General features: G+C 61.6%; 3 protein-coding genes across 7 annotated transcripts; all 3 read left to right on the top strand.

Moving 5' to 3' along the window:
- Positions 1 to 44: 44 nt before the first annotated feature.
- ADD2 (adducin 2) lies at positions 45 to 10,654 on the top strand. 2 transcript variants are annotated; one of them, XM_088068317.1, is made up of 15 exons: positions 45 to 130; positions 1,549 to 1,723; positions 2,409 to 2,547; positions 3,103 to 3,188; positions 3,563 to 3,643; positions 3,721 to 3,870; positions 4,407 to 4,550; positions 4,633 to 4,731; positions 5,329 to 5,508; positions 5,606 to 5,863; positions 6,285 to 6,404; positions 6,497 to 6,586; positions 7,093 to 7,243; positions 7,325 to 7,414; positions 8,215 to 10,654. In XM_088068317.1, exons 2-15 carry the CDS (start codon positions 1,550 to 1,552, stop codon positions 8,511 to 8,513), a joined length of 2,061 nt encoding a protein of 686 aa, XP_087924443.1. In that variant the 5' UTR covers positions 45 to 130; position 1,549; the 3' UTR covers positions 8,514 to 10,654. The 2 variants fall into 2 exon arrangements, with proteins under 2 accessions (XP_087924443.1, XP_087924442.1); XM_088068316.1 differs by having other exon boundaries at positions 3,103 to 3,254.
- Positions 10,655 to 11,497: 843 nt separating this feature from the next.
- Positions 11,498 to 14,155, top strand: SNRNP27 (small nuclear ribonucleoprotein U4/U6.U5 subunit 27). Of its 2 annotated transcripts, none has more exons than XM_088068383.1 (6): positions 11,498 to 11,674; positions 12,276 to 12,396; positions 12,893 to 13,005; positions 13,131 to 13,210; positions 13,304 to 13,368; positions 13,844 to 14,155. In XM_088068383.1, exons 1-6 carry the CDS (start codon positions 11,638 to 11,640, stop codon positions 13,896 to 13,898), a joined length of 471 nt encoding a protein of 156 aa, XP_087924509.1. In that variant the 5' UTR covers positions 11,498 to 11,637; the 3' UTR covers positions 13,899 to 14,155. The 2 variants fall into 2 exon arrangements, with proteins under 2 accessions (XP_087924509.1, XP_005532974.1); XM_005532917.2 differs by having other exon boundaries at positions 11,513 to 11,674; positions 12,896 to 13,005.
- Positions 14,156 to 15,027: 872 nt separating this feature from the next.
- MXD1 (MAX dimerization protein 1) lies at positions 15,028 to 22,863 on the top strand. 3 transcript variants are annotated; one of them, XM_088068378.1, is made up of 6 exons: positions 15,028 to 15,140; positions 15,224 to 15,320; positions 18,036 to 18,065; positions 19,113 to 19,227; positions 19,908 to 20,067; positions 20,149 to 22,863. In XM_088068378.1, exons 1-6 carry the CDS (start codon positions 15,068 to 15,070, stop codon positions 20,331 to 20,333), a joined length of 660 nt encoding a protein of 219 aa, XP_087924504.1. In that variant the 5' UTR covers positions 15,028 to 15,067; the 3' UTR covers positions 20,334 to 22,863. The 3 variants fall into 3 exon arrangements, with proteins under 3 accessions (XP_087924504.1, XP_087924503.1, XP_087924502.1); XM_088068377.1 differs by having other exon boundaries at positions 20,146 to 22,863; XM_088068376.1 differs by having other exon boundaries at positions 19,908 to 22,863.
- Positions 22,864 to 23,215: the final 352 nt, after the last annotated feature.

The raw sequence follows: 23,215 nt of genomic DNA, 5'->3' as shown, positions 1-23,215 counted from the left end.
TATTTGCAGGGATGGAGTTCTCGGGGGGGGGTGCGGGCGGGAGGGCGGGGCGGGGGGAGGTGCGGGGACACGCGTGGTGTGTCGGGGGGGGGCGGCCCTTTGTCAGGATGCTCTGAGGAGGAGGAGGAAGGTGGGTGATGGCAGCAGCCCCCGGCCGCAGCATCCCTCGGGGGGGAGGGGGGGATTTGGGGAGGGTGGGGGGAGGCTGGGTGACCCCCCAGCTTTTCCTCACCCCACCCCCAGCTGGCCGCATGCAGGTGTGGGGGGGGCTGCATCCCACCCCTCCCCCCTTTCCCAGGCCTTCATCCTCGGTGGTACCTGAGTCCATCCCTCCCCCCATCCCCACCCCCGGGTGGGGGCGATGCCGCGGCCCCCCCCGGCTGCATCCCGCTTTCCATCCCGGTTTTCGCTCTTCCCCCCCCGCCCTGCGGCTGCCGCAGCGGCGCTGGGCGCGGCGAGGGCGGAGGCGGAGGTGGGGGGGGATGCTGGGAGGGGGAACCGCTGGGGGGTCCTGGTCCAGCCCCCCCGAGCCCCCCCCGCCTTCCCCTAGGGCTGCTCGGGGCCGGGGGTCACCGGGCCCCCCCCCGGATTTATCCCGGCCTTGGTCCCCCCTGCCCGGTGAGCCAGGTGCGCTCCGAGCACCAAAATCTGGGGGTGCCCTTCTGCCCTGAGAGAGGGGGAGACTGGAAATCACCCCCGAGATTTGGGGGAGCGGCCCCACCCTGTGTTTTGGGGGTGCCCTGGGTTGGGGGCCCCTTGGTAGCAGCACCCAGAGCGCTCGGTGACCTGGGGGAGAGGGGAGGGTCCTTTTGGGGTCCGCGGGCCGGGGGGAGGCCGGGAACCCCCCCCGTGCGGCGGCAGAGCGGCACCGAGCCCCCAGCAGTGGGTGACCCCAATTCGGGGCTGGAGTCGTGGGGGAGCGGCCGGGGGTGTGCGGAGCTGTGCCGGTCCTCAGCTCCCGGCAGGGACTGAGCGCTCCCGGTGCTCCGCCACCGCCCCGCTGCTGCCGAACCGTGCCGGTTCCCATCCCTGTGCCGAACCGTGCCGGTTCCCATCCCTGTGCCGAACCGTGCCGGTTCCCAGCTCGTCCCTGTTCCGAACCGTGCCCGTTCCCAGCTCCCATCCGTGTGCCGAACCGTGCCGGTTCCCAGCTCCCATCCGTGTTCCGAACCGTGCCGGTTCTCAGCTCCCATCCGTGTTCCGAACCGTGCCGGTTCCCAGCTCCCATCCGTGTTCCGAACCGTGCCCGTTCCCAGCTCCTATCCCTGTGCCGAACCGTGCCGGTTCTCAGCTCCCATCTGTGCCGAACCGTGCCGGTTCCCAGCTGTGACCTCAGCCGTGTCACCCAGCCTGGGCAGTGCCACCAGCGGGGGACTCCCCCCCCCGCCCCCCGAGTGTCCCCAGCCTGTCCCCTGGTCCCCGCAGGGCGCCGGGCAGGGCGGGGGCCCCTCGGGCGTTATCTGCCGGCCACAGCCGGGCGCTGTTTTCGGTGCTTTCTCCCCAATCTGGGGGTGCCGGGGGTGACGCCGCTTGTCCCCGCGTCCCCAGGATGAGCACGGCCGCCAGCCCCGAGCCCCTGCCCGAGCCCCCCGCCCCCGGGCCCCGCTGCCCCCCCCAGGAGGACCCCGAGTTCCTGCGGGCGCGGAGCGGGGCCGGGGACCTGCGCCAGGACTTCAACCTGATGGAGCAGAAGAAGCGGGTGACGATGATCCTGCAGAGCCCGGTGAGCCCCCGGCCCCGCGCCAGCCCTGTGTCCCCAACTCCTCTCTTGTCCCCGTCCCGCCTGTCTCCAACCCCCTCCCGCCTGTCTTCACCTCCGTCCCATCTGTCCCCGAGCCCTGTCCTTCGTGTCCCCAGCATCTTCCTTTACGTCCCCCAACCCATCCCTCCTGGCCCAAATCCCGTCTCTCCTGTCGCCAGCCCCAGCTTTCTCGTCCCTGGCCCCATCCTTTGTTGTCCCCGCCCCATCCCTCCTGTCCCCAAGCTAAGAGATGTCACCACATGGTGGTGCATGTCCCCACCTGGCAATGTCACTGCCACCACGGCGCTGCTGTCACGGAGCTGCCAGCGCCGCTGGTGTCACTGACACCAAGATGGTAATGCCACCGTCACCACTGTGCCACCAAGCCAGTGGTGATGCTGCCACCAAGCTGGTGATGCTGGCACCACCAGTGAGCCACCAAACTGTTGGTACCACTGATACCAAGTCAGCAGTGCCACCATCACCATGTCACCAAGCTGGCAGTGCCACCACTGCCATGCCACCAAGGTGATGGTGTCCCTGACACCAAACTGCCAGTGCCACCAAGCCAGCAGTGCCACTTCCACCGAGCCAGCGGTGCTGCCCCTGCCCCGATGTCTCCAGCTGTCCCACCCACCCTGTTGTCACCCTGTCCCCGGTGCCGCAGTCCTTCCGGGAGGAGCTGGAGAGCCTGATCCAGGAGCAGATGAAGAAGGGGAACAACTCGTCACACGTGTGGGCGCTGCGGCAGATCGCTGACTTCATGGCCACCACGTCCCCTGCTGCCCTGCCCACGTCCCCCATGGGTACGTGGGGCTGGGGACGGGGCGGTTTGGGGATGCTCATGAAGGGTTTCATTGAGGGGGGGTGCGGTGGGGTAAGCCCCAAAACCTTGGGGGACACCAAATCTCTGCAACCTTGGAATCTTCGCTGGGGACACAAAAACCTTTGGACCTTCAGGGGCATCAAATTATTTGGGACCACCAAACCTTTGGGATCTTGAGGACCCCGAAAACCTTTGGGGGGACCCTAAACTTTTGAGATCTTGGTGACTCCCAAACCTTTGGAATCATCAGCTCTTTGGGATCTTGGGGTGCCACCAAGCCCCTGGGATCCCCCAAACCCTTTGAGGACCACCAAATCTTTGTGGCCATCAAACCTGGGGGACCACCAAACCTTTGAGGCTTTGGGGACCCCCAGAGCTTTTGGGGCCACCAAATCTCGATGTCCAACAAACCTTTGGATCCATCAAACCTTGACAGCCACCAAGCCCATTCCCACAACCCTGTACTCCCCCGTCCCTGGTGAACCTCGCGTGGCTTGGGGGGTCCCACCGCTGATGGGAGGTCCCCAATCCCCAGGGCTGGCATCGGTCACCCCCATCAATGACCTGCACGGGACGGAGGGGCCGGCACTGGCCAAGGGCGAGCGGCTGATGCGCTGCAAGGTGGGCAGCATCCACCGGCTGCTGGACCTGTACGGCTGGGCACAGCTGGGACACGCCGCCGTCACCGTGAGCACGCCAAGACCGCCATAAGGGGTTGTCTTGGGGGGATTTGGGGGGGTTAGGGGCCTTTTGCTGCTGGACCTGTACAGGCTGGGCACAATTAAACCCTAACCCTGTGAGCACCTCAAAACCAGCAGAGTGCGAATGGGAGGACTGGAAAGGATTTTGAGGCTATTCAGGGTTCTTTTGGGGGGATTTTAAGGGGTTTGGTGTTTTTTTGTGGCGGAGTTGGGACCTGCTGGACCTGTAGAGATGGGGGCGTTTATTTGGGGATTTTTTTGGGGTGTTTCTCATCCCACTCTCCCCCGTGGCAGCTGCGGGTCAGCAAGGAGCAGGAGCACTTCTTGGTGGCCCCGCAGGGGCTGGCGTGCAGCGAGGTGACAGCGGCCAGCCTGGTGAGCCCCCTGCCTCCCCCCTCCCCGGGGCTGCCTGGGGGGGAGCAGCCCCCCCTGAGCCCCCTGTGGCCCCCCAGGTGAAGGTGAACGTGCTGGGGGCCGTGGTGGAGCAGGGCAGCACCAGCTTCGCGCCCGACGCCCGCAGCTTCAGCCTGCACGCCGCGATCTACGCCGCGCGCCCCGACATCCGCTGCATCGTGCGGCTGCACACCCCTGCTGCTGCCGCTGTACGGGCCGGGAACCGGGCTGGGGGAGATGGGGGCTTCTCTGGGAGCTTGGTTTGGGGGGATTTGGGGGGCTTGGGGGTTAGGGGAACTTGGGGGCCTGTGTGGGAGGTTGGGTCTGGGATTTGGGAGAATGGAAGGGTGTTTTGGAGGGGTTGGAGGATTTGGGGTTTGGGGGGACTGGAAAGGACTTGGGTTCCTTGAGAGTTTGAAGGGGTTTGGGAGATTTTGGGGGGCAACACGAAGTGCTGGGATGATCAGGATGATGGGGGGTTTTGGGGGGTTGGGGCTCTTTGGGGGCAGTTCATTTTGGGAGTCTGGGAGTTGAAGAGTTAGGGGAAATTTAGGGAGTTGGTTATGGAGGGATTTGGTGGGGTTGGAGTGGTTTATGGGGTTGGGGATTTTTAGGGTGATTTTTTGGGGGGGTTATGGGTTTTTTGGAGAAGGGTTGGGTTTTTTGTGGGGGTTTTTGGGGTGTTGGTGTTTTCTGGGGCTGTTGGGGTTGCTCGGCCCCCTGCCCTGTTCCCCCCCACGCCCAGGTGTCAGCCATGCGCTGTGGGCTCCTGCCCATCTCCCGCGCCGCTCTTCTCCTGGGGGACGTGGCCTACTTTGACTTCCGCGGGGAGGTGGAGGATGAGGCCGATCGTGTGGAGCTCCAGAAGTGCCTCGGGCCTACCTGCAAGGTGAGGGGACTCCTGGGGGGGACAGGGGGGTCACCCCATCATCCTCTGCCTGTCCCACTGACATCCCGCGCTGGCACCGCAGATCCTGGTGCTGCGGAACCACGGGGTGCTGGCACTGGGGGACACGGCCGAGGAGGCTTTCTACAGCATCTTCCACCTGCAGGCGGCCTGCGAGGTCCAGGTGAGTGTGAGGCGAGTGATAAACTGTGGATGGACCCAGAAACTGCAGGAGCATTCACTGAGCTGTGGCAGGTCTCTGCATCCATCCCAGTGACCATGCACTGAGCTGTGCCAGGTCCTTGCAGCCAGAGCAGTGACCATGCACTGAGCTGTGCCAGGTCTCTGCATCCATCCCAGTGACCATGCACTGAGCTGTGCCAGGTCCTTGCAGCCAGAGCAGTGACCATGCACTGAGCTGTGCCAGGTCCTTGCAGCCAGAGCAGTGACCATGCACTGAGCTGTGCCAGGTCCTTGCAGCCAGAGCAGTGACCATGCACTGAGCTGTGCCAGGTCCTTGCAGCCAGAGCAGTGACCATGGACTGAGCTGTGCCAGGTCCTTGCAGCTGTCCCAGTGACCATGGACCGAGCTGTGCCAGGTCCTTGCAGCCAGAGCAGTGACCATGGACTGAGCTGTGCCAGGTCCTTGCAGCTGTCCCAGTGCACTGAGCTGTGCCAGGTCTCAGCCCCGTTACTCCCCCGTGTGCCAGCTCTGGCTCTCGGGGTGGCTGTGGGGCTGTCCCCCGGTGTCCCCAGCTCAGCGGTGCCCGCTGTCCCGCAGGTGTCGGCTCTGGCGAGCGCGGGAGGCGCGGAGAACCTGATTGTGCTGGAGCGGGCGCAGCAGCGCGTGCCCCACGGCCTGGGCGCCGTGCGCCGCGCCGGCACCACCTTCGGGCCCCTGCACAAGAGCCGCCTGGGCGAGCACGAGTTCGAGGCCCTCATGAGGATGTTGGACAACCTGGTGAGCGCCAAAACCCACCCAAGCTGCCCCAAAACGCGCTCCGACCCCCCCTGGGTTTATCCCCGCGTGCCTGACTCCCCGCTCTGTGCTTTTCCAGGGATACCGCACGGGCTACACGTACCGCTACCCCTTCGTGCAGGAGAAGAGCAAGCCCAAGAGCGACGTGCTGATCCCCGCCACCGTGACGGCCTTCGTGTTCGAGGACGAGCCCACCGGGACCCCCGCCCTGCGCCAGCACGCCCAGAAGCAGCAGAAGGAGAAGACGAGGTGGCTCAACACCCCCAACACCTACACCAGGGTCAACCTGGCCGAGGAGCAGCAGGGCACCGCCGGTGGCCAGAGGACAAAGACCACGGTGAGGGGCAGATGGGGCTTGGGGATCCACAACCAGGGAGGTGGAGAGTGTCCTGGTTATGGATCCCGCTAAAATCTGAGGTGTAGGGAGGCCTAGGGACCACCTTCACCCTGTAATAATGATTGTTTCCAAATCCCACCACCCCACCCTACTGGGGCTGAGTGCCATCAGCTTTATCAGGGCATTTCCTCTGTGCAAGATGCATTTATCGGGGTCTCCTCATTTATCGGGGTCTCCTCATTTATCGGGGTCTCCTCATTTATCGGGGTCTCCTCATTTATTGGGGTCTCTCTCTATGTTACATTTACTGGAGTCTCTGCTTTACTATCAGGGTCTCCCCTCTATACAAGTCGCATTTGTCAGGGTTCCCCTTCTGTCCTCGGGGTCTCCTGCTTCCCAAACATTTTTCCTGGGTTTGCAGTGGCTGCGAGCAGACGAGGTGGAGAAGGGCAGCAGTGGGACCCCGATCCGCATCGAGAACCCCAACCAGTTCGTGCCGCTCTACACGGACCCGCAGGAGGTGCTGGAGATGCGCAACAAGGTGGTGTGGGCTGGGGGACAGGGGGGGCCCGGGGTGCTGGGGTGGGTTATCCCTGTCCTCGGAGGGGGATTTATCCCTGTCCTCACCCACAGATCCGGGAGCAAAACCGCCAGGATGTGAAGTCAGCCGGGCCCCAGTCGCAGCTGCTGGCCAGTGTCATTGCCGAGACGAGCCGCAGCCCCGTACGGCACCTGTGTCACCCTGTGTCACCCTGTGTCACCCTGTGTCACCCTGTGTCCCCAGCCCTGCATCCCCAGCCCTGTGACAGACACCCCGTGTCCCCTGCCCACAGCCTGTGCCACCCGGTGTCACCCCATGTCCCCAGGCCAATATCACCCCATGTCACCTCTTGTCCCAAGCCCCTCATCACCCCACACGCCCAGTCCCAAGCCCCCACCCCAGAGAACCCAGCCCTTCCCTGGTTCCCCAGCATCCCCACAGGTCCAGGGGCAGTGACACCACTCCAAGGGCAGAGGGGACACTGCTCAGAGCTGGGGACACTGCTCAGAGCTGGGGACACTGCTCAGAGCTGGGGACACTGCTCCAGTGGGGTTGACACTGCTTGGGGTGGGGTGTGGGGATGTTGACACGGTTCCAGAGGGTGTGACACCACTCTGAGGGGTGACATCTCTCCAGGGGGAGTTGACACTGCTCCGGGGGGTGACACCACTCTGGGGGTCTGTTTCAGTCCACCGAGAGCCACCTGGGGGACGCAGAGGCCAAGGAGGGTCAGGAAGAGGCTCCCCCTGAGCCAGAGCCCCCCAACCCCTTCAGCCAGCTCACAGACCAGGAGCTGGAGGAGTACAAGCAGGAGGTGGAGAGGAAGAAGCGCCTGCAGGGTAGGAGAGACACCCCGACACCCCCAAACCCCCCCGGGTGGCACTGAGGGGACGCGGGGCCAGCGTGTCTCTCTGTGGCAGGCGAGAGGGACGTGGCAGCAGAGGAGAGTGAGGCTCCCCCCACAGAGGCACTCCCTCCGGAGCCCCTGGCACCTGCAGAGCCCACCGAGGGTGAGTGGGGTGATGAGCACCCCAAAACGAGGGGTGGGGTCCCGGTGAGCAGCAGGAGTGGGGGGACGAGGGCTGCTGTGGCCAGACCGTGCTGAGACGCAGCTCGCTGTCACCTCTTGTCCCCCCGCCTGTCCCGGGGGGTCCCCGATCCACAGGGGCCAAGTGGATGTGGATTCACGGCAGGAGGATCTGCTGGTGGCTTTGTGGGGTGCAGGGGGACACCCCTGTCCCCCATCCCAGTCCTCACGCTCCGTGATGTTCCCCCTGTTCCCATCCACAGTGGGTGCCGGGGCACGGCTCGGGGCTGCTGGCTCTGCCATGGTGTCTGTGGTGTCTGTCTGTCTGTCTGTGTCTGTCTCCACAACGTCTCCTTTCTCTTTCCTCCCCGTGTGCCTGTCACCCAAGGAGTTATCCCTGAATCCCTGGCGCCGTAGTAAGTACGGAGAGGCCACCCCGGACGAGGGACACGGGCTCGGGGGGATCCAGTCTCCATGGCCCACTCCAGCCCCACTCGGGGCAAATTCCTTAGGAAATCCCTTGGGAATCCCTCCTTGTTGTTGCTTCCTGCTTTTCCTGCTGCCTCTTCCCGGCTCTCCATCCCACATCGCTTGTCCCGCAGGGAGGGGGGCGGCTCAAGGAAGCGGTGCCTGCAGCAGGACAGGATCAAATCCCAACGTTCTCCACTCATGGAGGCCAAATCCTGCTCCTGCCCAGGCCCCACTGGACATTTGGGGGGTTAAACCACCCCCACAACACTGAGGTTGCTGCCCTAATTCCCTGCTCCCTCTCCCTTTCCCAAGGTGATAAGAAGGCCGATGGTGGCCAAGCCCCCCCTGACTCCACCGCCAAGAAGGAGCCACCAGCGGTGGTGAACGGGAAGGATGAAGAGCAAAGCACGGAGGAAAACCTTGGAAAAGGGGGGACGGACCGGACAACCACCAACGCTGACCAGGACGCCCCCAAGGAGAAGGAGACAGTGACCAGCAACCCTGTGTCCCCGGATGGTTCACCCTCCAAATCGCCCTCCAAAAAGAAGAAGAAATTCCGGACCCCATCGTTCCTGAAAAAAGGCAAAAAGAAGGAAAAGATCGAATCCTGAGTCTCCCAAGGCCTCGTGCGTGGCCATCCTGGGAACCCCTGGGATCTCTGAGCCCGGGAGCGCCGGGGCAGCTCCTGCCTCGTGCGTCTGGCCGAGGCGCGGCCCAAAACCCCTGGAATCCGGCTGTTTTCCAGGTCCTCCCGGCACAAGGCACCTCATCCCCCTTGTTACCCGCCTCTGGAGGCGGTCACCGAGCTTAGAGAGACTGTGGTCCCCGTTCGGGGGAATTCCTGCTGCATCTTCCCCCCCTTTCCCTCCTGGGCTCCAGCCTCTCCCCACCGTGGGCCGAGGGTTGGGTTTTTTCCACCAGAGCCCAGTTCTGCTTGATCTGAGGAAGAAAAAGGTGTTTTGTGGTTATTTTCTTCACCTTCTGTCTCAAGCTCTGCTGGAACGGCGCTGGCTTCATCCCCAGGGAAAACTGTCCGTTGCTTCACCAGGAGAATGGGATTGAGCTGAAGGCGGGGGATTGCTTTTCCTGAAGGAGAAGCTGAGGTTTTTTCCTTCCCAGATTGTAATCTTCCTCTCCTTGGGCTAAAGAACCACTTCATCCCCTTCTCCTGGTACTCCTACCCTGTGTTTTCCCCACCCAAGGAAGAGCAGCGGGATTTCCCACCACTGGAAAAGCCCCCACCTCACTGCACGACCTGCACCTGGGAAAATAGGGAAACAAACCTCCGGGAATTGTCTGTGTAATTTAAAACTAAGCAAAACTCACTCACTAAGTGCTACTTCGGGATGAACACACGCTGCCAATTCCCGCCGGCCTCCGCTCACAGTGACCCCGTCCGCGCCGGCTCCCTGCTTTTCCCAGCTCTGGATTCCCAGCACAAGTTCAACCCTTCCTGGCGTTCCCTTCCCTCCCAGCCTTACAAACTCCTGGCCAGCCCCTTCCCGGGAAGAGCCCCAGCCATGCTGATGTTCCCCACAGCCATTCCAGGGCTGGGATTTGGGGATAAATCAAAAGGATCAGCCCCACATCCTCCCGATTTCCTGGGGTGCTCGCCCTGAGCCTTCCTGCATCCATGGAGCCCTGTCCAGGAGGTCTGGAATGCTCCAGAAGCTCCTGTTCGGGGTTCCCTCAGCCCAGCAGGATTTTCCCATCACTGTGGTTTCAAACCTTCTCACTGCTGTGAGACAGCTCCTGGGGGCTGGATCCATCTGGAAGAGCAGGAAGCCCATGGAATAAGGGGGTGCAGGCAGGGATTGGGGTGCAGGAAACAGCAGAGACACCCCAGACAGGGATCTTGCCAGAGCCCCATGGACAGCCTGAGCCTGGATTTTGGGAAGAGCCTTTTCCCTGCCCAGTGTCCCCCCCACAGGTCCCCAGCCCACTCCTGCAGGATGGGGAGCACCGAGGGGACACTGAGCCCCTAAACCCCCTCTGCGCCCCCAGCCTTGTCACTGGGGGGCTGTTCCTCACTGCCACTGATCTTGAGACTCTTTGAGGCCATTTTTGTCCCTGGGCCTGTTCCCCCTGGGTGACCCAGGGCAGCAGAGCCAGCTCTGTCACCTCTCCGGGTGACAGCGTAGCACTGTTCCAGCACTGCCACAAGCCCAGCCCAACTCAGGGGCTTCCCCCAGGGTTTTGTCACCCCTTTGTCCCTGGAGGTCTGTCCCCAGGGCCTTTGTCACCCTTTTTTCCAAGGGCCCCTGGCTTTGCAGGGGACCCTGGGATTCTCCTCCATGAAATTCTGGGGAGCTTCAAGTAGAAAGGGATGAAGGCTCCAGTGCCACCATCATCACCATGACGAGGGTCCTGGCTGGAAGGAAACAGCCAGGATCACATCCCGGGACCACCCTTCGGGTACTTCCCCCACCTCCCTGCCCCAGGTAAGGCTCAGGGCGGGGGTGTCCCCAGGGGAAGGCAGGGAGGGGACAAATCCCTGATCTGGGGCCTCCACATCTGCACCTCTGCTGGAAAACAGAGGCTGATCCCTTGCTGGCAACAGGGAAGGGCGAGTCCAGCGGGACTCAGCGGCTCTCCTCCCACCGGGGGCTGCCCAGGAAGGCCCCGGAGCCGGGCGGGTGTTGGAGCCCGAGTGGCACCGGGAGGAGGCCGGGGGTGACTTGTCCCCCCCGCATGTGACAATCGCGGCCGGGAGCGGGTGGAACGCCGGTGTAAATAAACCCCGTGTTTGGCACTCGGTAGCGCTCGGAGACTGAGGGGCGAGGGATGGGGATGGAGGATGTGGAGATGAGATGGGGATGGAGGATGTGGAGATGAGATGGGGATGGGGATGGAGGATGTGGAGATGAGATGGGGATGGAGGATGTGGAGATGAGATGGGGATGGAGGATGTGGAGATGAAATGGGGATGGAGGATGTGGAGATGAGATGGGGATGGAGGATGTGGAGATGAGATGAGATGGGGATGGAGGATGTGGAGATGAGATGAGATGAGATGGGGATGGAGGATGTGGAGATGAGATGGGGATGGGGATGGAGGATGTGGGGATGAAATGGGGATGGAGGATGTGGAGATGAGATGGGGATGGAGCAGGGGCAGGGACGGAGGGGGAGCTGAGGGTGGGATGGGGATGGGAGCGGAGGTGGGAATGGGACAGGGATGGCGCTCAGGGTGAGGATGTCCATGAGGAACCATGGCGTCACGGTTCGGGAACGGCACTCCCCGATTCAGTGCCCTCACTGAGGAGTCCCGGAGCCGCTGGCACCGGGTGCGCCGGACACCGGGAAGGTTCCAGCAGCTTCTTAGAGAAGCTCCTCCTGAACCCCCCCAGTGCCAAACGCAGGCACAGCCCCAGGGCTCCAGGCTGCTCCCCGGCCCGGCACCGACCCGCACCCGCCTGCCTGAACCGAACCGAGGCCGGGGCCGCGGGAGGGCCGGGCCGGGCCGGGCAGGACAGAGCGCACGGACCCGGGCTGCGGGGGGGGCCGGGCCCGCCTCCCTGCCCGCCCCTTCCTCCCGGGCCTCCCCTTCCTCCCCGGCCTCCCGTGGCTCTCCGGGCCGGGCGGGCTCCCAGGGCGAGCGGCGGGAGCGGGGCCCCGCGTCCCCATGCGGTTCTGAGCGCTCCCCTCAGGCTCTGCCCCCCGGGCTCTGCCCCCCGGCCCCGCTCCGGGCCCGGCCCCGCTCCGGCAGCGGCAGCGCGGGGCTGAGGGGCGGCCATGGGCCGCAGCCGCTCCCGGTCACCGCCGCGGCGGGGTGAGGGGGCACCGGGGGAACCGGGGGAACCGGGGTGGGAGGGGGGAGCCCGGGGACGGTGAGGGGGCACCGGGGGAACCGGGGTGGGATGGGGGAGCCCGGGGACGGGTGGGGGGCCACGGGGGGGACGGGCCCGGGGAGATCCGGGGGAAGGGCCAGCGGTAGGGGGGGACTGAGACCCTCCAGGGCGGGGGGGCCCCGGTTCCTCACTCTGGGGTAGAGCAGAGACTCCCTCATCCTCCTCTTCCTCCTCCTCCTTTTTCTTTTCCTTCTCCTCTTCTCGGCTTCATCCTTCTCCTTTTCCTTCTTTTTTCTCCTCCTCTCCTTCTCCTCCTCTCCTTTTCCTCCCCCTCCCCATCCTTATCTTCTCCTCCTCTCCTCCCTCCCCGTTCCTCAGGTTTTTGGGGACCATCACCCCCTCCTGGTTTTTTCCAGCCGCTCTTTCACTGCTGGGGGTGCCCGGAGGGATCCCCGAGCCCAGAACTGTCCTGGAGGGGTGGGAAGGGCTGTCCCGGGGTTCTCCACTCCGGAGCTGGGATTTTCTGTGGGATTTCCTTTGGGAAGCGGGCAGGGATGCAGGAGCTGACCCTTCCCCGGGCAGAGCGCCGGCGCTCGCGCTCCGCTTCCCGGGACAGGGACAGGCGGCGGCGAGAGCGATCACGGTCCCGGGACAGGGACAGGAGGAGGAGCCGGTCCCGCTCCCCGCACCGGAGACGATCCAGGTGAGGGCAGGGATGATCCAGGTGAGGGCAGGGACATTCAGGATGATCCAGGTGAGGGCAGGAACATTCAGGATGATCCAGGTGAGGGCAGGAACATTCAGGATGATCCAGGTGAGGGCAGGAACATTCAGGATGATCCAGGTGAGGGCAGGGATGATCCAGGATGATCCAGGTGTGGCAGGGACATTCAGGATGATCCAGGTGAGGGCAGGGACATTCAGGATGATCCAAGTGAGGGCAGGGATGATCCAGGATGATCCAGGTGAGGGCAGGGACATTCAGGATGATCCAGGTGTGGGCAGGAACATTCAGGAAGATCCAGGTGAGGGCAGGGATGATCCAGGATGATCCAGGTGTGGCAGGGACATTCAGGATGATCCAGGTAAGGGGAGGGACACCAGCATGGGGTGGGGATAGCTAGCTGAGGGCATCCTGGGTGACCCAGGGACAATGGGAGCCCCAGGTGGGAATTGCAGCCCCACCTCGTGTGCCCCAGCAGGTCCCCACGCCGGCACCGCTCCAGCTCCTCGTCACCGGCGCGGCCCAAGGAGCGTCGGGATGAGGAGAAGAAGGAGCTCAAGGACTCCAAGAAGGAGCGGCAGATCACAGGTGAGGGGGAATTTTCCTCTTGGAACACTCCCAGATGCCCTGCAGGGCCAGGAACAGCCCAGGACCACCCAGATTATTGGGAATCCCAACATCTGTGTTTGCTCAATCCCTGACTCTTCCCAAAGAGGAGGATTTGCAGGGCAAGACAGAGGAGGAGATCGAGATGATGAAGATGATGGGTTTTGCCTCCTTTGATACCACCAAGGTGAGCACAGACCAGAGGCCACTCCAGGGGCTCTGCGGTGTCACCTGCCCTGTTTGGGGGTAACCCATGAGATTTTGGGACGTTTCTCCTCAGGGGAAGAAGGTGGATGGCGCTGCCAATGCCTACGCCATCAATGTGTCCCAGAAGAGGAAGTACAGGTGTGTGTCCCCTGCTTTGGGATAGAAAGATTTGATTTTGTGAGGTAACTCTGGCCGCTGTCTCACGGTGGTCCAGCTTCCAGGCCTGGGGAAAACAGAAATTTTGTGAGGTTTAGGCTCAAAAGCAGAGGTGAGAGTTCTCCAGTCCCTGGGAACAGAGAAGTCAGGAGGATGAGGAGTGGGGAGCACGTTGGGAAGAGGTGGGATGTGCCCAGTGAGGCCTGAACAGGATCAGAGCAGCAGGAAGCGACACTGTTCACCTGGTTTATTCCCAAAAAACACCCAGTTTGTCAATTCTGCTCCCCTTCTGATGGGAGCCTGGCATCCTCACCGGGAGCCTCCCTGCCCCATTTTTGGTTAAATCCATGGGGAATTGGGTTCAGTTAGCCACTGAGCCGCGTTCCCAGCCTCCCCCAGTTCTTTTGTCCTGATTTCCCTGGATCCCAGGGCTGACTCTGGCTCTGTCCTCACCCAGGCAATACATGAACAGAAAAGGAGGATTCAACAGGCCCCTGGATTTCATCGCCTGACACTGGGACACGACTCCCACCACGGAAGAATTTCGCTTCCCTGCACTCTCCTGGGAGAGCTCTGATGCTGGATTTGGAATTGGTGTTATTCCCAACAAATTCCACAGCCAGAGCCATCAGGAGTTTCCATTTCCCAAACTTCTGTTATTATTTTTTTTACAAAAGAAGTCAGTTTCTGGCTGGGATTTTGCTGTGTTTTCCCTGTTTTTTGGTGTGTTTCCCTGTTAATAAAACCCCAGATGTATTTTTTCCTTTAATTTTTATCATTCAGAAATAAAGCAGGGCCTCAGTTCCCCCTCCCACAAATCCTTGGAATTGACAGAGATCAGCTCAATCCCGTAGGGCCCCGTTTGAGCCCTGAGCTGAAACCGAAGGTGCTCGGCAGGGGGGTCGTTCTTCCTCCCTCAACCTCACCCCATTATCAGTTTGGTCCCTGTCCGGGGCGTTCCCAGGGGCTCTGTCCCCATCCCGGGGGTCCCTGTCCCCATCCCGGGGGTCCCTGTTCCCATCCCGGGGTCCCTGTCCCCATCCCGGGGGCCCATCCCGGGGGTCCCTGTTCCCATCCCGGGGTCCCTGTCCCCATCCCGGGGGTCCCTGTCCCCATCCCGGGGCTCTGTCCGGGGGTCCCTGTCCCCATCCCGGGGTCCCTGTTCCCATCCCGGGGGTCCCTGTTCCCATCCCGGGGCTCTGTCCGGGGGTCCCTGTTCCCATCCCGGGGCTCTGTCCGGGGGGTCCCCGCCGCGGTTACGTTTCCTCACGTAGCCGTGGCCCCGCCCCTTTCCCCGTCCGGCCTCGCCATTGGCTGAGCGGCAGGAAGTGAGTCAGGGCAGCGCGTGCGGCCGGCAGGGCGGGGCCGGTTGTGGGGGCGGGGCGCCGCCGGGGGCCGGGCCAATGGCAGGAGGGCGTGGCGCTCTCGTCCAATGGCAGCGAGTGGGGGGGCGTGTCCTCAGGCGCGGCCACGCCCCCGCTCCGCCGCTCGTGGAGGCGCTGGGCGGGACCTCTGCCTCGTCCTCCAATCAGCGGCGGTGAGGGGCGGGGCCTCTCTCAGCATCCGCCAATGAGGGGCGGCGGGGGCGTGGCGCGCGCGGGGTCTGGCGGGGCGGCGCTCGGGGCGGGCAGGGGGCGGCGCTCCCCCCCCGCCGCCGGTCGCGGCCCGTCCCGGCCCCGCCATGGCCGCCCCCCCCCGCCTCGGCATCCAGATGCTGCTGGAGGCCGCCGAGTTCCTGGAGCGGGGGGGGCGAGGTACCCCCCGCGCCCCTCCCCGTACCCCCGGCGGCCCCGGGCGGGCCCCGCGGTGACCCGCGCCCGCCGTTGTGTCTCCGCAGAAGCCGAGCACGGTTACGCCTCGCTGCGGCCCGGCGGGAAGGACGGGGAGGCCCCGCGGCGCCGCGCCAAGGCCCGGAGGAGCGGCAGCGGCGGCAGGTGACGGCAGCACCGGGCGGGGCGGGGGGGGACCGGACCGAAAGGGCCCGGCCGTTGTGGGGCCGTGGGTCCCGCCCGGCCCGGCCGGGGCAGCTCCGGGCACCGTGCGGCCGGGCCCGCTGAGCCCCCGCTGTCACCGGGCGTGGGTGACAGGCCCGAGGGGTTCTCCCGTGTCCGTGTGTCCGGTGAGCCCCCGCTGTCCCTGGGCCTCTGGCTGGGCCGGGGTCACCCCCCCGGCCCCGGGCTCCGGTTTGGCCCCGCTGTCACCGGCTGTGCCGGTGTGTGACGGGCCCCGGGGCTCCTGTGGCTCGGGAGGCCCCGCTGTGCCTGTGGCCGGGCCGGGCTCTGGGGGGTTCCCCCCCTCACCGGGGGTGTCACAGGGCGGGGGGAACCCTCCTGTCCCCAGGAGTTTGGGGACAGGGAGCTCCTCCTGTCACCGGGTGTGTGACAGCACCGGGCAGCCCTCCTGTCCGAGGTGACCCTGCTCAGTGAGGTCCTGTTGTCGCCGGGTGTGTGACAGGACTGGGTGGGGCTCTGCTGTCACCAAAGTCCTCCTGTCACCGGGTGTGACACCGTGGGTGGGACCGTTCTGTCCCCGGCTGACCGGCCCAGGGAGGCCTGGCAGGGCTGGAGGGGACCCTCCTGCCACCTCCCTAATTCTCCACCCTGAAACCCACCCAGAGCCTCCCACTATCCTTGGTGTGTTTCTCCCTCTTCCTCCTCGCCGATTTTAAATCCTAAACCACCTTTTCTCCAAGCTGAAGTCGCCTCCAAGCACCCACATTGAATTCCAGGAGCAAATCCCACATCCTTTATTCCATCACATTGACAGCCTTAAAATCCCTCCGATCCTCGTGCTGGGGGAACCCTGGGCTGATTTTGGGAAGGGCTGGCTCCAGGATGCGTCCCCAGCCGAGGGGACACCGTGAGGAGCAGCAGGTCCATCCCAACACGTCAGCAGCGCTGGATGGTGCCAGGGAGGAGCCAGGCCATGATGGCACCACATCTGTCACTCTTTTCCTGGTCGGGAGCGATCCCGTCTGTGCAACGCCTCACGGCCGACCTTTGGCAGCTGCTGGAACAAATCCACCTGGATTTGCCCGTGCTGCGATTCCCTGTGTCCCCCGGGGCCGGGGTGGATCCCCTGCGGGGGTTTTGGGGTGTCAGGAACCCCTCGAGGGGCCTGGAGCTGCCGGGCTCAAATCCAGCTTTGTCCTGCCTGGACACGCTCTGGGTTTCCTTCTCGGGATATTTTGTTTGCTTCAGGCCAATCTGTTAGGGTTTTCAGGAATAAAAATCACATTCCGAAGGGAAGGCTGGTGGTGAGGTTCAAACTGGTGGGAATCCAAACCAGTGACTCTGTGGGCACGAGCTCGCTCTGGAGGGGATGTGGGAGCCGCAGATATGGGAGCTCCACCTGCCCCAGGGTGAAGCTGCCATCCCCTCTGTCCCTGCTTATTTCAGCCAAAATTAAAATCCATCAATTAGTTATTTTTTTTGCTAAATATTGGTGATGGTGAATGCAAGTCCAAAAGAGAAAGCAACCATTCTAGGTAGAATCCAGGCAGAATAGAGGATGGATTTTTAATTAATGAGTGTGGAGGTGATGGGAGCTTCACCCCTGTCTGTACCAGTGCTCAGGAAGTGTTTGGGTAATTTAGAATCAAGGGAAAAACTCACAAGTCTGCAGCCCATGGAAACTCCTTGGTAAAGGGCTGGGTGTGAAACATGCAGATTTATCCAGGGAAAAATTTAATGGAGAGACTGCGCAGGAGTCAGAGGGCTGAGGCCTTCCATTGTGTCAGGAGAATCTCACTGGAGTGGGAAGTGTCTCTGCTGGGATAGAACATTTCTGGGAATGTGGGAGATGTGGCTCTGATCTTGCCAGAAAGCCAACGGAGCCACTGGAGCAGGATGATCCATCAGGAGAGGCTGCTGGAAAAGTGAAGGAGACCTCCAAGAGCATCTCCCCCCGCTGTGGTGGTGACATCCCTCATTTTCCCTTTGCTGACATCCCTGGTTTTCCCTTCAGTGACATCCCTTGTTTTTCCAGCACTCCCAGATCCTGTGGGGCCATCCCAGTAGACATCCAAGCAGCCTGTGGGTTATTCCCACATTTATGTAACATTATTTGCACGTAACAACATTTTCCCAAATTAGAGTGGAGCTTCCTGAGACCTCTGGAGGTTTTAGGAAGTCAGTAGGCAGCTCTTCCCTAAGCACCTGGAAACACGAACTGTGTGGCCTCCTGTGGCTTCTTCCCAGATTTCAGTGGAGGGAAAGTCAGTCGTGGCTTGTGTTTTCCACCTTTTTCCAGCTCCAGGGGGATTGGGAGTTTCGGGGGGATTTTTCATGGGTTTAATGTGTGCCTCTGGGGCCTCCTCCAGAGCTGCTCTGTGCTCACAGGGAGCTTTTTCCACGTTATGTTCCTGGCAGGTCGAGGGGCAGGGATGAGCTCTTGATCACAATCTCAGCTCTAAAAGTCGAGCCTCTGGTTTCAACTCCCATTTTATGTTTTTTCTGACCCCTTTATTGCCGCTTATCCAGCAGTCTCTGTGTCTGCATCCTGCCATTCCCCATCCCTGGGTACGGAGCTCTGGAAGCCCCCTGGGTTTGCAGATTTTCCAGGGAGCCTTTGCTAATTCCCATATGTTAATCCCAACTGTTAATCCCTAATCAGCCAGAGGAATTAATAACTTCTTCCTTCTTTTCCAGGTCGACGCACAATGAGATGGAAAAGAACAGGTGAGTGCCAGAGGGTTGTCAGGAGCTGGGCTGGGGGGAATTACTGCTTTTCCAGGGCTATTCCACCTGAGATGGGTTGAGAGGGAGAGTGGGAGGGAAGGAATGGGATAAAGGACGTCAAGGATTAAAGCATTCCCTTTTTACACGTGAGTTTTGTTGGGAACGATATCCCATCTCCACAGCCAGCTCCCACTCTGCTTGTTCAGGAAAATTACCTTTTCACATCTTTGAGCCAGTTGCAGTTTGGGATTTATCCCGAGTAAATCCCACTTTTTTTGCCTGTGTTGTCATCCCAAGGTCCTTTGGGTGAGGAAATCCCAGGTCACTCCCAGCATATCCCAAACAAGACCAGCAGGTCATTGCAAAATCCGTTTGGAGCTGCCTGGGATCAGGCGGTGCAGGGATGTGGTTACAGCGCGTTCCCAAGGATCTGACCTACATGTTGGGATTGGAGTGATGGACACAGGGAAACCTGGATGTGCTGGGAGCATCCCTGCTTTCGGCAGATAAAGGGATTTCCTCGAGGAGTTTCCCTCCAGCATTAATGTCCCACCTGTTAAAGCAGAGAAAACCCAGATGTTACAGGAAGAGGGAGGATTCCTGGAGCACGGCCGGTGCTCCTGCAGGGATTTGGGGTTTTGTATCCAAAACAATCCTGTTCCTACTAAAAATAGGGAAAGGGAGCACTCCCAAGGGATTTGGAGCTGGGTGTTTTCCTGGGCAGCTTCAGCTGTCAGCAGGAACCAAACAGCGCTCCTGAGATGGAACCTTTTGGGGAAGAGAATGACCAAAAGTTGATATTCTCAGCCAGAATTCTGAGGTCGTTGCCTGGGATCATCCCAACAGCCCGGGATGCCAGCAGGGTTCATCCATGAGGTTTTCCCAAGGCATCTTTTTGCCTGGCTGCAGTTTTCTCCCGGTTTCTGGAAGCCCATGGAGGCTGGGAAGGCTCCTGGTTGGGTTTAGCTCCTGCCACCCCATTTTTCCACACCAGAGGGGTGGGAATGCCATTTGGGAAGCTGATGCAGCTGTGTGCTCCCGTTCCAGGCGTGCCCAGCTCCGGCTGTGCCTGGAGAGGCTGAAGGGGCTGGTGCCACTGGGGGCTGCGGCCGGGCGGCACACGACACTCAGCCTCCTCACCAGGGCCAGGCTCCACATCCAGGTGAGCCCAGAAATGGGATCTGGCACTGGGATCGGAGCTGAGAGCAGCATCCAGTACGGGGCATGGGCTGGGGTAACTGGGAGAGGGCTGGGATTGGGCTGGGATGACTGGGAGAGTTGAAATCCATACAGCTCCACATCCCAAGCGTGCTGAAGACGGGAGCCCCTCGGGAGCCGGCGGTGGCTGTGCTGGGGTGGTTTGGGCTGGGAATGCCGTGTGGTTCTGAGGGAATCCCAGAGCTCAGGGTGCTGGGAATGCCGTGTGGTTCTGAGGGAATCCCAGAGCTCAGGGTGCTGGGAATGCCGTGTGGTTCTGAGGGAATCCCAGAGCTCAGGTGCCGGGAATGCCGTGTGGTTCTGAGGGAATCCCAGAGCTCAGGTGCTGGGAATGCTGTGTGGTTCTGAGGGAATCCCAGAGCTCAGGGTGCCGGGAATGCTGTGTGGTTCTGAGGGAATCCCGGAGCTCAGGTGCCGGGAATGCTGTGTGGTTCTGAGGGAATCCCGGAGCTCAGGTGCCGGGAATGCTGTGTGGTTCTGAGGGAATCCCAGAGCTCAGGTGCCGGGAATGCTGTGTGGTTCCCGTGGTTCCGAGGGAATCCCGGAGCTCAGGTGCCGGGAATGCTGTGTGGTTCCCGTGGTTCTGAGGGAATCCCGGAGCTCAGGTGCCGTGTCCCCCCACAGAAGCTGGAGGACCAGGAGCGCCGGGCCCTGCACCAGATGGAGCAGCTGCAGCGGGAGCAGCGGCACCTGCAGCGGCAGCTGGAGAAGCTGGGCATGGAGCGGGTCAGGATCGACAGCATCGGCTCCAGCCTTTCCTCCGAGCGCTCCGACTCGGATCGAGGTGAGAGCCCGTGCCGGGGCGCGGCCGGCGGGAGGCCTGGCCGTGTTGGAACTCCAACCCTTGCCGTTCCTCCGGCAGAAGAGATGGATGTGGATGTGGAGAGCACGGACGACCTCCCCGCCGACCTGGACTGGAGCAGCAGCAGCCCCAGCGACTCGGACGAGCGCGGGAGCCTCCAGAGCCTGGGCAGCGACGAGGGATATTCCAGCTCCGGCGGGACCAGGGCCAGGCTGGCCGGCAGCCGTAAGCTTCCCGTCGGGATATAGGGAGCTGTTCCCGCGGCCGCCGTCCCCTTGGGATCCCGTTAGCCAGCACACCGACCCTGCCAGCATTCCCTGCACGGAAATACCGAACATCGCACAGCTCCAGCCGCTCCCGGGGCTCCGTCTGCACCGCCAGCCTCTCTGGCCGAGCCTTCTCCGCCAGGCCCGACATTCCAGCCACGCCTGAAGCGCCCGGGAATATCCTGGCACTAACAGCAACCTCAAGAGCCTTCCCCGGGCTCCTTCCCAGGCTGTCACTGCCCGCTATTCCCGATCTTCTCTACGCTTGGGTGGCGACATCGTGTTCCTAATCCTCAGGACCGAAGAAGCTGAGTTTCTGGGAGCAGATCCGAAGAGAGACCCGGTCCTTTGTGGAGTTTCCATCCGTGACGGAGCGGGGCCAGGCTGGGAACACAGAGCATTTTGGGCACAGGGATCAGCCTCAGTCGGGGGTTCCTTCCCCCGACTCTAAATATTCAGGGACACCCCATCCCAGCCCTCCTGTCGTCCCGGAGCGTTCCTGGCGTGGGGAGCAGCGCTCAGAGCCATCCTCGCCCCTCGGGTCGGCCACCTCCGGGCTGGGAAGTTTCTGCCCTCCCTAAACCCGAAAGGGACGTCCCACCTCCCTTTGTGGCGCGGCATTCCAGAGCCCTGGAATTCCTTTTCCACGCTTCTAGTCTCGGGGACAATTTTTTCTACCTCGGAGGGAGCCCACGGACTCTCTCCACCCCTTCAGCACAAAGATGATGCCTCTGCTCAGCAATAACCCCACGGGACTCCCCGGATCGTGTCCATCCATCCGGGATTTTTCCAGGCTCGCGGAGGATTCCAGAAGCCACCACAGGGAGGGAAGCCCCGGGGGTCAGGGGGGTTCTGAGCCAGAGCACGCGTCGGCTGCCAGTGGTGTGGGTTCGTTTCCCGATGCACTGGAGGGAGCATCCCCACCACTTCCTGCTCCTGGAGATGCTCTGGGAATGTTGACATGTAGAGAGCTCTGCTTCCAGCACTTTCCTTTTCCCCTGGAGTGCTCCAAGGGCTTTTCCAGCCCCGTGGATCCGGCCAGACCCTGGTGAGGAGTCGGCAAGGAGCTCTCCAGGGCTTTTCCCAGCTCTGGGATACAAACCCTGACCCTCTGCCAGTCCCTTTCAGGAATCGCCAGTGCTGAAAGGCATCGAGATGCTCCATGGAGTACAAGGGGATGAGCAGCAGGAGACTCCAGTGCTTTTTCTTTTCCTTTGTCCTTTCCCCTTTTCCTGTTTCCCTTTTCTCCTTCTCCTCCTTTCCTGCTTTTCCTTTCCTTTCCTTCTTTTCTCCTTTACTGTTCCCCTTTCCCCCTTTCTCCTTTCAACACCCCAATGCCATTCCTGGCTCACTTAGGGAAGTGGGAAGCCACCCACAGACCCCACAAGTTGCCCAAATCCCCCAGATTCTGTCTTTTTCCATTTGCTGTCTCCTAAGAGAAAAAAAAAAAAAAAACAAAAAAACCCAAACCACAAGGAATTTTCCTTTCAAGCTGCTGGAATTTTCCACCCTCTGGCATTGCCACAGACCAGGGGTACCTGAGCTCAACCCCCTGCATGGTCAAAAAGAGGGAAAAAAAGGCAAAAAGATGGAAAACACTGAGAAAAAGAGGAATATCAGCCCGGTGGCTCAGGTGGCTTCTGCCTTCACCTGGGGAATCCCAGCGGAACCCTCTGGGCAGGAGATTCCCAGCACTGGGAAGGCCCTTCCAGAGGTGCAAAGCGTTGAGTTTTGGTTGGCTTTGAACATTCTGGAGGTTTGGCCTCAGCACAAATGAGGGGTTTTGGCAGCTTTGTGCCTTTTTGAGTTCCCAATGCCTTTTTTTCCCCCTTTTTTCCCTTCCTATCCCAGACTGACCCCTTTGCACTGTCGGGCTGTGCTCCGGGAACCCCAGAACTCTGCACTAACCCGGAATCCCCGGGTCCCCAGTGGTGGTGCCAGCCTTACCTGCAATTCACTGATCCACCAGCATTCCTATCAAATAAGCTGCAGGAAGGACTTTTTTATAGGTTGTGACAAAAATCCAGGGAGTGCGGGGAGTCGGATTGGGGCACGGACGGGTGGGAATCAAAAATACCCAATTTTGGGCTGTTTTTCCTTTCTTTTTCCTTTTGGAAGGCAGATCCCGAACCACCAGCTCCCGGGAAGCACCAAAAGGTTTCACCCCGAATTTTTCCAGTGGAGCCATCCCATCTCCACTCAACCTTTCCTTTATCATTCTTTGGTACACCTCTTTTTTGTGCTTTTCCATCATTTTTTTTCTGTTCTTTTTGCTTCCCAAGAAGTGGATCCACCCCAGCCTTGGCTCCGCTGGGCAGTTGGGAGCGGACTCGGATCCCATTTCCAGCCGTTCCTGCTGTAAATATCCCATTGTTGGGCTGAACCCCGTGTCAAGCCAATAGAATGGTGCTTTTTTTTAGGAATTCCGTGTTTTAGGAGATCTTTGCTGTGTCCATGGATATTTCTGTCTTGTTTGATTGTTAGGAAATAAATTATTTCGTTATGAAAGAGAGGCAGGAGCTGGAATTGCCGTGGGGAGGGAGCAGGAAGGGGCTGGAGATCCACGCTCCTGCGGGGACCTGTGCAGGGTGAGGAGGTCCCCCCTGGGCTGGGGCTTTGTCCCTCGTCCTGTCCCTGGGCTGGGGCTTTGTCCCTCGTCCTGTCCCTGGGCTGGGGCTTTGTCCCTCGTCCTGTCCCTGGGCTGTGTCCCCAGAGCTGCCCCAGGGGACACCGGAGCTCTGGGAAGTGCAGGGTGGCACCGGAGCCCGGGGCACATGGGGTGTGACACGGGGATTTGGGGCACACACTGTGGCACACAGGGTGGCACATGGTGACACACACGGGGATTTGGGGCACACAGGGTG

The sequence above is a fragment of the Pseudopodoces humilis genome, chromosome 30 (genome assembly GCF_049639895.1).
Source record: "Pseudopodoces humilis isolate 2021_Gansu_Grassland_sample_001 chromosome 30, ASM4963989v1, whole genome shotgun sequence".
NCBI lineage: Eukaryota > Metazoa > Chordata > Aves > Passeriformes > Paridae > Pseudopodoces > Pseudopodoces humilis.
This window is presented reverse-complemented; position numbering and strand designations above follow the sequence as displayed.